Source organism: Hydractinia symbiolongicarpus, chromosome 12, assembly GCF_029227915.1.
Source record: "Hydractinia symbiolongicarpus strain clone_291-10 chromosome 12, HSymV2.1, whole genome shotgun sequence".
NCBI classification, from domain to species: Eukaryota; Metazoa; Cnidaria; class Hydrozoa; order Anthoathecata; family Hydractiniidae; genus Hydractinia; species Hydractinia symbiolongicarpus.
This window is the reverse complement of record NC_079886.1, coordinates 5,224,076-5,236,605: the sequence shown is the minus strand read 5'-3', so window position 1 is coordinate 5,236,605 and position 12,530 is coordinate 5,224,076. Positions and strand designations below refer to the sequence as shown.

Genomic DNA, 12,530 nt, shown 5'->3' with positions numbered 1-12,530 from the left:
AGAGGACTCCTCATCCGGGTTATACTCCTCTCCCATGTACCTAATATTAGCTTTTGCATATCGGTGTACGGCCTGGGTTATACCTCCTCTTATACCCTTTTCGAACATCAGGAGCATGTCGGGGTCCGTAAGGAGCTCTAGCCTTAAATTTCAGGGTTGCCTTCCAGTCTATGCAATGTGCGGAGTAGAAATAGGTGGGATCAAGCTTGTATTTGTTCAGGCAGACACCTCGAAATGTCTCGAAGACGTCGGCTAATAGCAGGGCGTCTGTTGTCAGGTAACATCCCGGTAGTCCCCCATGTTAACATCATCACTCTCAGGGGTAATAAAATTCTATACCTTTTTACCGTATTGATAATCCTCATCGCTTATCCCATCCATATTAAGCTTGCTGTAGAATGCCTCCTTCGGAGGTAACTCTGTCTCCTCAAATCGCTGCCATCCATCCATGTACTCATAGGGGTACACGGCCTTTCTGCGCATGAATTTAAACGTGTCATCCTCGGTGAAAAACCAACGGAGATTTTTACACTGCTCATCACTGAGGTTGCTTGCGAATTTGTCCAGCGATGATGCCATGAATCGGCAGGAATCTATGAACCTGATTTTTAGAGTCTTATAGGTCTCGCCATTGCTATATCCCATACCTCCAAGGGGTACCTTAATTTTCACGTTGAAGCTGATATATTTCTCCGTGTTTTCGGCAATACAACCAATGTCCTGGGTGTTATACTTCTCACCCAGTTCCCTTATGAACAGATGTGCGTCATACCTAGAAAGATTGTGAAAGATGACAGGGATGTGGCTTGGTATCTTATATTTGAGATTACAGCTATTATGTGCTGCACCCCTATATAGCCCGGTATAGTGACAATGGTCCCTGACCTTACGGTTATTCTTGCCGTCATCGAACGGCGTCATGCAGATATGGCATTTTGATGCCTCGTAATGTTCCCTTTTTAGGACCTCGGTTAGAGGCAAAATGGGTTGCTGCAGGTAGGTATTATAGAGACGTTTCACCTCATTCTAGAAATGGTTAACGAAGCCGGTAACGCATTTTTCACCCCTATAGACTTTCAGGGGATCCGGTACATCCCCATAGGCATCCCTTGCATCCTCTACTGGGACTAGCAGACTATCGAAATCTGCATAGATGGCAAAGGGTACCTTGAATTGCTGATGGCTATCTCTGTAGTATAGCAATTTTTCGGCCTTCGTTGGCACCGTAATTTTAACTGCCTCGTGATCGGTGCAGTACCTGTAATGCTGATCCCTCAATTCAGTTGTTGAAAAACCCGTTAGACAATTCAGGCAGAAATGCATTGGGTTCCTATTCTTTGAAATCTCCTTGCACAGGAGCCAGGAGGACTTTTGACTGCCGTATAGTGGTTATTTTTATCATCGGTGATGTACAATAGAGTCACCACCTTGGTACGCCTGTTGTGCACAGATCGGCGTAGGATGTTCCATTTATATAGAGGACTTTCACTGCAATGTTGAGATTGTTCGCCTCGAATTTGTAGATGGATTTGTTACTTGTTGGGTACTCTATACCATCCCAATTATAAAGGCCTACGTAGGGTTTCATCTGGGAAATTCTATTTGGGTTCTTCCCTATCTCCTCATGATGGAGTGATGCTATAATGGTCCATTTGAAACACTCTTCATCCTTATTTATTGAATTAATGACAACCTTCTTGGATGCCACCCATTTGGGTAGTTCGATATATGATGAGCCTTTTGTCAGGCGTAGCTTGTGGAAGTCTACGTCGAGGTATAGGGTTTGAAATATTGTGAAGCCGCTTTGGGGTACCGCAGGATTTTCCACATTTGTTTTTACCTGGGCAAACTTCCTTTTCAGCATGTCATCTACGTCGTTAACCTGAAATACTGAGGCCATATTGCTATGGAAGACCATTTTCACCTCGATGTATTCCTCACCATTAGCCCCCTCTATATTTGTTTTTTTTTTTCCACATTATCCATAGCGACAGCTGTACCTTTCGCTGATCCCTTATCTTCTACTTGCCCCTCAACTAAGGTTTTAACGTTTGGCCGCACCATCTTGTTATGCCCATCAACATCGGCATTTCCTATACCGGTAATTCGGAAACTCCTAAAAGTCCTGTGAAGAGCATGCTTATGCTCCTGTGGTGTAAAATCTTTCCCCAGCCGTTCATGTAGATAGCCCTCGTTAGCCTCCTGTTCGACTTCATCATGGAGCGTAGGTCTTGTGTTTGCTACCCTGTTATAGAGCTCCATCACTTTGTGTTTGAATGCTGCATAAGTACCCTTGACCCCTTCTTTTATGGGATTTGGGACGGCATCAACTATCCAGTTGTACCATTCCTGCATCTTTGATTTCACAATCGATCGATTTTTCGACATTTCCTGTTTCTTGAAGACATCCATGGCTTCCATCGTTGGTAGTATGGTTACAGGCCTTATGGGTTTTCATTGTCCACCCCTTCTGGGTGACCCCTGTGGTAAATAAAGAAGGTAATTAATTCGGCTTCACGTAGTCTATAATACCCTGTTAATCCACGACCTTTTGCAATATCACGTAATTGTTTGACAGTATATGAATCCATTCTCTTTATTATATAGAAATTTTGCATTGTCGGAGGATTTCATTTTGCTCAAAACTAACACAGTTATTTCCCTTGGGGAATTTCCCCTGTATGTGTGTAGAACATTATAGTAAATTGTGTTAGAGATGTGGAAGGTCTTTTTATCTACTTTTGATGACGTCATCTGTAGTGAATACTAGGTCTTATGTAGATTAATATGGGATGGTATCGGATGGTGCTGGAATAATAAGGACTGTGCTGTGACGTCACGGCATTGCACGCACGCGATTGTGCCAGAAGTAACATTTCCCTATTTCTCTAATGAAGTTACTGCCTTACAGGGGGTAAGTAGAGATACCTTGAAAAGTTATGGAGCTGAGTAGACATACCCTGGGTTGGATGACCCATAAATGATGAAAAGACAGTGCCAATATTTGTAAAAAGTCAAAGTAACATCTTTTTATAAGCACATTTCGCTCCTTTAAGATTCCTTAAATAAAACAAATTCCATTTAAAATTTCAATTTAAAAATAAAAACCGTTGGAATAATTTTCATGAAACTTTCTGATGTTCTTTTTTTAAATATACAGTGGTAACACTCAAGAATAATATATCTTACAATGTTATGATGTTTAAATGCGTAAGTAATGTGTATCGAAAGTCATATTCGGACTTCTAGTCAAAGTTTTAATTGCAAACATATAACGCGAACTCTCGCCAACTCGTTTTCTACCGTCATGCATTTAAAGTGCGCTCTGATCATCTTGAGTAGGGCTCTACTTCACATTTCATGAAGATGGTATCTTCTTTTACAAATTCGCCGGCATCGATGGCTTCGTGGGATACAAAACTTGGATTCCCTATACCGAGGTTTTCCTTGGCTGCCGGTTTATTAAATACAGCTCTAACGTTTGGCAGGGAACGGTTAGGACTTAACTGATGTATCTTATGTTTTCGATGTTCCCCTTGATCAAGCAAATAAAAAGTTATTTTTTGATTGAACGGCCATTCCAATAAGGCATCGAATTCTCCTTTCATTATTATTAAATATAAGGACAAGTGAGTGCCTTTTCCCCGATCGCGACCGTTTAAATATGCTTTTATACGTAACTTGTACCCATATTGAGAAGTGTAAAATGGTTGACTGAACACAGCAATTTCTTCGTCTGAATTTCGAGCTAATTCAAATTGCTGACGAAATCTTTTTATTGGCCAGATAAAATAACCATTGGTGCAAATTGAGCGAGATTCATTCACGCGAACTTTCGCGACAGCCATTGCAAGATGTTCGTTCACCGTACATTTCGTATGTTCTTCCAACACATCTTTTCGACCCTTAACATAAAATAGAACGAGCATAGAATCAGTGACATATGAAAACCAGCTGGCAAAACAACGTCGCAGAGACAGCAACGACCGCGTGACGTCGTGTGTCTGCTGGAATACACGGTGTGCCAGGTATGCGGATATTTATAAGTTTAGCAACATTGGAACTCATTTTAAGTCGCAGCACCTGAATTTGAGAAAATTTAAAAACCTAGTTGTTAAACTTGTTCTAAATTTTATGTCGTACGCCGTACTTTTTTTCCACATCGCTCTTTTGTGGATTCATGTCAGCATGTTGACACGCAGTAATGAAAGCTGCTTTGACGGGGGTTATTTGTATTATTATAGGTGCGATTTTTTTGACGATTTCGATTACAAAACTCCCGGTTTTACATTGGCTCACAGACAGACATATTGTACAGTTGCAAATATAAAAAGTTGAAACCAAAACAACTTTCTTCTTTCTTTAAATTTATTGCAGTAACTTACTTTGAAATGACAGCCAATATCGTGGTAAGGACATGGCAGGACAGATAGTGGACACTCTGTGATGTGATTTGTCATCTAGAAAAAATTAAAATGAGAGAATAAATTGACTAGAAAAAATTTCAGCAGATGCTTTTATAGGTTCAAGGGAGATTAAGTCTCAAAAAGTACCAGCCTGATAATTATCAAAGTGAGAAAATAATTCTGTCATGTGCAAAGTTTGTTTCAGAAAACCAATTTGCAAACTTTTTTTAGCCGAAAAGCAACTATTTGTGTTTAGCTTCGTTTAAGGTTGTTTGACGCTTGTTTGAATTAAGTAATCTTTCCATACTTTGTCATTTGATTCTGAGATGCCAAATAAACTGCACTAAATGATACCCTGTGAGTGTGTAAATCGTTAATGATAATACCTTTCCAACTCACTGGGTAGTTCAATAAATCATTCCTCATATATTTAGTTTGTATGTCAAAGCATCATTTATTTCCACTCATTGCTAATTTTCGTAGCTAAACTAAACTATATTTTTGCTCTGGTAAAATTTTTCAATAATTTTTTGTTTAATACACTATTGACTATTCGGTTAAGTATTCTATATTTACTAAACTGTATCTATAATTTATCGAGTAATTATATCAGACGTCGATTTGTACAAAAGTTTAAAAAGAGAAGAATGTCAAAATTGAAAAATAAATGAAGGTTGCGCCTTAACCTTTCCCTGCTACAAACCGAACATTTATAAAAAAAAACTGATGTAAGGACAAAAAGAGCGCAATATCCAGACAATATGTCATATGTAGATTAGTTTAACAAAAATTAAAACATGAAATTTTATGATGGAAGTTGTAATATTCATCTTGACATCAGTGTTGTTCACATATGTTGGGTTTGTTCATTGGTTTGTTGCGAGGAAAGACTATATGGGTATGTACCGAATTTACATTATTCTTTTATAATGCATGAAAAACAAGAATAAATTGTCGATGAAGCCCGACTACGATGCGAGAAATTTGGAGATTTTATTAAAACGAGCATACTTTTTCTTCTTTTTAATTAATTTTTGGAGCGTTTGCCGTAACGTCGTAGATTTGTGGCTTCCTGTCGATGTATGGGCCCTGCGTAAAAGCCACTAGAGGTTTCATGAAATTTTAAATCAAACCGCAGCCCGAGATAAATTTCCCACGAGCCGGACGACCAGTACATTTTTTATTTTTATATGAACTCTTTCACTCTTAAAGTTCAGGAAACGGGTCTGAGAAAATGCATTCGTGCCTAAATTAACGATTGTTTTTTTTTAACAATCTTTAGGGAAAGGACAAGAACATGAAAGACTAGAAAAAATTTATGTGTTAAAGGAATAGTCAGCTTAAAGTGTTTTCAACCTTATTCTCATTTAAGCAATAATATTTAATTTGATGTATTACCAGTTCTTTTGTTTTTTCACTTGTGTGCACTGGACAAGAACATTCAACATCAGTTTCTTTGGTTTGGTTCCTCATAAGACACTTCCAAAGGAATTTGTCCTTCTTTATAACATCCATACTTCTTATATAGGACAAGGAAATAATTTTTACATCATTGATAGAAAAGTACCATTTTCATCATTTGTTGTTTTTTAGGATGATCCTGATCAAGCTTGGTGTCGATGGAAACACGAAAATGAAAGAGTTATACTTATAAACTTTTTTTCTTCGTTTATTCTTACATAAAATAAATTAAAAAAATATATTGCTTTTGTAAAACATTTTGCTTTCGTTGAACCTGCGAATTTCTTCTCTTTTTTATTTCCAAATGTGTTACGTAGAACGTTAGCTAGATAAAGCAATATATTAAAACATGGAAGGTGAAACAATGGCTGCCAATTTTGCAGGTGTATTCTTGTTTTATTTCTCTATGCACAACAATTACATTTTTCCCAACAACATATTGGAAGGAGGCTCAATATTTTTTTTAAATAACACTACACGTCACAAGCGTAATGCAGGCCAGCTGTTTGAAATGTTCTCAGCTCGGAAATATTTACGTACGTTGAAGTGTCGCTTGCGCTCAACTTGCCTCGCCGGCAGCGCCGGGGCGTAGAAATGGCCTAATTACAGACCATTGAATCTAAAGCAAGAAAAGATGCAAAAGATGCCCGGTAAAAATGAAATTCTACCAAATTAAATAAAAATAAACTTAAAAGTAAAGTAAAGCTATAATCTTGGACAAAAATGTTGAGACAAAAGCAGTTTTTTTATTTTCAGGTATGAACAAAAGCGTCAACCGGTAGCCCAGGTAGACAGCATTTAAATATTGCTGCTCGTATTCTTTAATACGCCTGCGCAACGAAGTAATTCACGGCGGGCCCGCAGAGGTCCTGAAATTCGTTAAAAATGATTATGCTGACGTCAACAACAATAAGCACGTCCACTCTGAGCATTACGAGTACAGAATGCGTGCATCAGATAGGAAAAAGCGTACACAATTACTTGTGGTGGCGAACTTCAAAATTAGTTGTCTTGTCTTAACGAAGATTGTAGCTATCTGACTACCAAAGTAGCTCCTCATCCAATTACGTGCGTTGCGTGCCTGCGTGTTTTATGTGTTTTTCGTGGCTTTATTTTCTACGTGATTCATCTTTCTTTCGTTGCCCCTCTGTTTATCAGAAGAATAATACTCACCGAAAATACTAGTAATACAATTTCGACAACTCGCCGTAAATGTTTCACATAATAATACAAAAGAAAGTAGCACACCATCTAGTCATAGAAAAAGAAAATTGTTTTTGTGTTGACTGTTGTTAACTCTCAAAGGTGCACTGCATTCAAGCATAATAACCACAATACATTAGACACATTTTGATGCAGATCTTTAATAATTACAAACACAAATATTTATCTACCTACTTTTACTTGTTAGCTATACATCCTAGCTACATACTCTAACTAACTAACACACCTTATCAAACATATGTTAACACAACACAAGCTGTGACTGTGTTGAAAACCAGATTGGCGAAAATAAATGAAATTCTACCTCGTCTCGTGGTATATCTTTCACTCCGCATTTGTTGACACATTCCAGAGGAAGACGCTTGCAGTGTTTCATGTGACTCTAAATATCAGGACAAGTGTGTTAAATTCGATTACTAAAATTTAGTAAATATGAAATCATATGCTTTCTCTACCTTCCCATCCTTGTATGTATACTTTTCTTTACAAAATTGGCATGTCAATACTCGAAATTTACATCGTGACGCCAGATGCTGACTTAACGCTCTCCTTGGAAATGAATCTTGACATTGTTCATTTGGACATAAAATATCTGCATACGGACAAGACTTTAAATGATCCTAAAGGAAAGATTTTTATGTTTTGAAGGTACCGATTTTGGCACATTCGCTGGTTTTTATAGATCTAACAGATATATCAAAAAGATGTGCAGTGATTTAACTGGCTGAGTTCAATTGTCGTACGAATAGTCGGACCAGGAGTTTGGGGTTAACCCTTCTCCCTTCCCCTTTCCTAATTTTCTGACGTAACTTGTGAAGCATAACATTATAGAGGTTGAAATTTAGTGCCTTTTCATGATTTTTAGTAGTTTTAGGTTAGCTAAAATTTTGGTATGTCGTCACGTCTGTTGTCATGGCGACTCATCGATTGACAGGTATTCAGAAAAGAAACATCCATATCAACAATTCTGAAGTCATATTTTTTATCCCTTTATCAAGTAATTTTACCTAAAACGTTGGCAACCGTTTTCTTATCCCAAAGTTTACGCTCCGCTGTTTCCGCCTACTTTTTGCAATCAGAAATATCTAATTACGTCATCTAAAACTAAATGACGTCATCCAAATGTTGATATTTACACTTCACAAACTTTAATTCCACAATAATTTTTTAGGAAAATTTAAGTTAGAATATCGACTTTTATTGCTAACTCTATTTCTCTGAATGACTTTTTCTACTTAAAAAGAAAAACCATTTAAACTGAATTTGTTTCATAAAGTCTTTCGTCACGTTATTTATCTGATACCTCTACTGAGCTCAACTCTCCAGTCCAGTCACATTTACGTTTCGCGTTTTCGCATTTGATAACCAAGCCAAGAACAGCTCTCCTTGCCGCCTTATCAAGAAAAACCTAAAAGTATAATTAACACTTGCAATTTAGAAGCATGTTCTAACAAGCTGCCATGCTATTTTGTAACAATATTAGTTTCATTATAGAAAGATACAAGGGTTTGCAGTCCCGATTGGTCTGATTGATTCCCGAGCCTGTTAATGTCCGATTTGGCGCCCTTCTTAAATAATTGTATTTCCTAACTCAGAAAACTCACCTTTAAGAAGCACTGCGTTTGTAAATACGTGCCTGTTCTCAAATACGTACCCGTTCTTAAATACCTTTCTACGTTTCCGTTCTCAAATACGTATCCGGTGTAACCATCAATTCGGACATTTAGGAATTATGAATCGAGATTCCTACTGGTAAATTTGCACTCTAATACACTGGTAGATTAAAACCAGTTAAGGGAATTATCACTGCTAACTAAATGACGGTAAAAAATATTTAGTGACTAATGTATTTGTGCTAAAGGCCGTCAGCCTTGAATATTTATCTTTCTTGCAAACTGCGTTGTATAACTTTATTACATTTAAGGCAAATTTCAGTCCCGATTTTCCTTTAAATTTTTGTTCTACGATCCTTAAACATATTGAGCGCAAATTAACGATGGCAAGAGCCACTGATTCGTAAATACTCTGCAGCCGAAAGACTGGAAATATTTCTGCTTACACATAATAAATTTACTACGCAGTTTACAAGAAGTAACTTTTGCATAGACGTAGGTTTGCTAAGCAGTGTTTCGAATGCTTTAGTGGCGCTTTTTAACATGATTGAATTACGAAATAATACACCTTAGGTGCCATAAAGCGTCGAAATATCGGTAAATAGAGTTATGCTGACGTTAGCATCAATTAGCGCATCTTAACAGTTTGGGATTTTACCAAATAACTTAAGATCCAAAGTTCACCGTGGACATAAATGGGCTAATTAGGAGCTAATTAATAATTAGATCACACAGTATAATTAGGCGAATATACGATTTTATTAAGTTATCGCTATGATGAATCAGTGGTGTCAGTTGTACTTAACTTAAGCTGTGAAATAACCAAAATATCATCGAAATCAGCCAGTATATCAGCCTTAGTTGTCATTAGAAGTGCACCAGAATCGCTATCAGAAGTGCATCAGACTTGCTATTAGAAGTGGATCAGAGTTGCCATCAGAAGTGCATCAGAGTTATCCTCGAGGAGAAATTCACCCTTTGTCTAACTAATTTTTTATCGTGCGTCTTATTCCCAACCACCGACTTCAAAAAAGGATAATCGGACATATCAGATCAATGGTCCGATTTTCCATACTTGTGACTTGCACTAATTACTTTTCTGCTATGTTAATTAACCTGGTTTGTGTGACAAACCTATGAATGCTTGACAGGTTTGTCTATGTACATTTTACAGAATGATCTTGAGAGTTGTCTTATGATTTATAATAATATTTCTAACCTGTTTAGAACACAGGTTTATGTTTTTAAATGAAGGAAAGAATTGCGAGATGAGAAATCATTATGAGATTTCCCCAAAACATGAACCCAAATTTGATATAGGTAGTATGGTTAATTCATTTTATATGCTTTTTTTCTGTTTTAGCCCTGCAAGAATATTTTTTTGCAAGTGAAGTAACTACGGCTGAACCATCTTGATTCGTTTAGTGACTTAACCAATTACGTTAATAAACAATAAATATATAATAATATGCCTATGTGCACTTATTTTAGGACATGATGATTGAACATGTAAAATCAAGAATATATTTGTAAGGTATACTTAAGACAAAAACTTGTGGCATATATTTAGGCATATTTGCCTACATGGTTCTTAGATGCTAATTTTTTCATAATAGAAGTAGGTAAACACATAAATTTCTCTTTTAGTCCAATGTGATCATTCTTCCAGTAGTATACTGTCGCATTTAAAATACAAGCATGTCTTGAGAAAGAATATAAAATTATCTAACGCAGATACAGACAAAAATGAGATTGGTATATTCAGATCCGGTTACTGTCCGCAGAAGTACTCATGTTAATGGTATTTCCTATGAACTCACAGAAATATGGTTACCCGCACTTCGGAAAGCGAATATTTAGAAAAAATGCAAAATGGGTTGATACAAACGTATCAAAGAGCGAACATTCAAAAAAAGGAAAATTTTAATTAATTGATTGTTTCCATCTAGGTCCATAAAAACTTTAATTGCTTTAATTGCTGTGATATGATTTGTTAATTTCGTTCCTTTAATTATCTCCTCAACTAATAAACAGTCAAAGATTATTACGATCATTGCCGGTCTATGACAACTGTAGCTGTCGAAACGTAGCTTAGAAAAATCTCGCTTGTTCATGACATGATAATACCTATATTATTCAATGACAATATCTGAACAGAAAAGTAGTAATATTCTTAAATTAATTTTTTTCTAATTATTTATATAACAACATAAGAATATAGCTAGAAAGTCATTAAACCCTTATAAAAAAAGCCTTAGTTATAATTAGTTAACAAACCTTCTCAGCATCGACTTGTTGTCGATCTAATGGACAAGTGAGCATACCTTTTGACCTAAAGAACAAAAGAGTAGTTGCTATAATCGCGTGAACTAGATGTCAATTTGAGATATTGCGATCAGTTTTATTTTTTTGCGAACATCAGCCATCCTTAACCGACCAAAACAAAATATTATAGGAAGAAAAAATTGTGAACCACAAAGATATTTAAAGTTGTTGCCACAAGTTTGATTTGGTTGCAAGGCAAACTTCTTAATATAACTTAAATGAATGTTACCTTCGTTTAATTTCGTTCAAACACGACTGACAGAATCGATGCCCACATTCTTCCACCTGAACTGGATCACGAAATGCAAGTTGGCAAATCGGACACTCATATTCTGGTGGTAAAGGGTTAGCAAATTCTGCATCAAAACCACCTAGTTGAGGTGCCTTGTCAACAGTATCTACCATTGTATTGTTAGTTGAATAACACTAAAAAGTTAATAAGGTTGGTTAAATTGAAATTGACAAGTTGCTGTCTGAAAAAAAGTGACTTTTGAATTTGCTTTGTTTACGGAGACCGGCCAAAAAATATACACTTTCTTAATGGCAGCATTATTTTCAATCCCTTACAAAATAACATAAACAAAAATAAATATTTAAAAAAACATGAAAAAAAACTGACGAAGTTCAAGTCGTTCGATGAACTTTTTGTAGCGTCTTTAAGTGATGGAATTTTTTTTGTTTGAAATTCATTGGATAACAGAAGAATACAAAATGCAGTCAAAAAATCCTCAGGTTCAATAATAATATTTAAATAATATAGTCGTTGATAACTGATGCTAACTGATAGATCAATAAGCCTTTGGTGATTAATATCTTTAGTAAACACTTCTATATGAGTACACCAGTTTAACATACTGCTCGCAATCTCCTTAAGTTTGACTGGTTTCTTCATAACAAAACAAGATTGATACACGAAGAGATACAATGCTTGTATTTGGTTTGTAGAAAGATAAACAACTAAGAATAGACAATAATTTTATGCCAGCTTGTCTTGTTATTAATGCCAGACTGACTAAATAGTTCTTGGTAGATAGCCCACGGTGTTTGCGAAGAAGAACTAAATTTTTACAGAGATATTTAAAAACCGCAAATGATAACTTCTTTGTACCTTCAAAAGTTTATGATTTTAACATATTTTCTAAGGCAACCCAGTTGTTCAGTTAGGTTATCAATCTTGCGGAGAAAAAATTCTTTGTTTTAACTTATTTCACAAGATATTTTTTCTCTTTCCACATCTTTCTTATACAGCAGGTGTTCATATACTTTCTTTCTTCTTATAGAATATTAATTTTAATTTTTTATTACTTACTAGAATATTGAAATAATTATATTCAACACTTGATCTTCGTATTTCCATGGAAACTAAATAGTGTTTTAATTCCCAAACCCCTTTGTTAAAAGGAGAGTGTACATTGAAGCCTGGTTCCCACTGGTTACATAAGTAAGAGCAGCATACGCATGCGCAGTACATGAATACGTGAAGTAAAATAAGCACAACAAG

At 36.0% G+C, this 12,530-nt stretch overlaps 1 protein-coding gene across 1 annotated transcript; it reads right to left on the bottom strand.

The window, feature by feature from the left end:
* Positions 1-3,116: 3,116 nt before the first annotated feature.
* LOC130622060 (TNF receptor-associated factor 4-like) lies at positions 3,117-12,282 on the bottom strand. Its single transcript, XM_057437455.1, has 8 exons — positions 12,138-12,282; positions 11,259-11,455; positions 10,982-11,036; positions 8,395-8,499; positions 7,547-7,711; positions 7,396-7,473; positions 4,386-4,460; positions 3,117-3,905 (listed from the first exon to the last, which is right to left on the bottom strand). Exons 2-8 carry the CDS (start codon positions 11,432-11,434, stop codon positions 3,330-3,332), a joined length of 1,230 nt encoding a protein of 409 aa, XP_057293438.1. The 5' UTR covers positions 11,435-11,455; positions 12,138-12,282; the 3' UTR covers positions 3,117-3,329.
* Positions 12,283-12,530: the final 248 nt, after the last annotated feature.

Bases quoted from the DNA above. Each gene is read 5' to 3' on its own strand.
- LOC130622060 (XM_057437455.1), bottom strand. From the start codon at position 11,434: ATGGTAGATACTGTTGACAAGGCACCTCAACTAGGTGGTTTTGATGCA. The intron at 11,037-11,258 runs GTAACATTCATT...TTTGTTCTTTAG, and splicing joins TTGAACGAAATTAAACGAAG to GTCAAAAGGTATGCTCACTT. The intron at 8,500-10,981 runs GTTTGTTAACTA...TTATACTTTTAG, and splicing joins AACAAGTCGATGCTGAGAAG to GTTTTTCTTGATAAGGCGGC.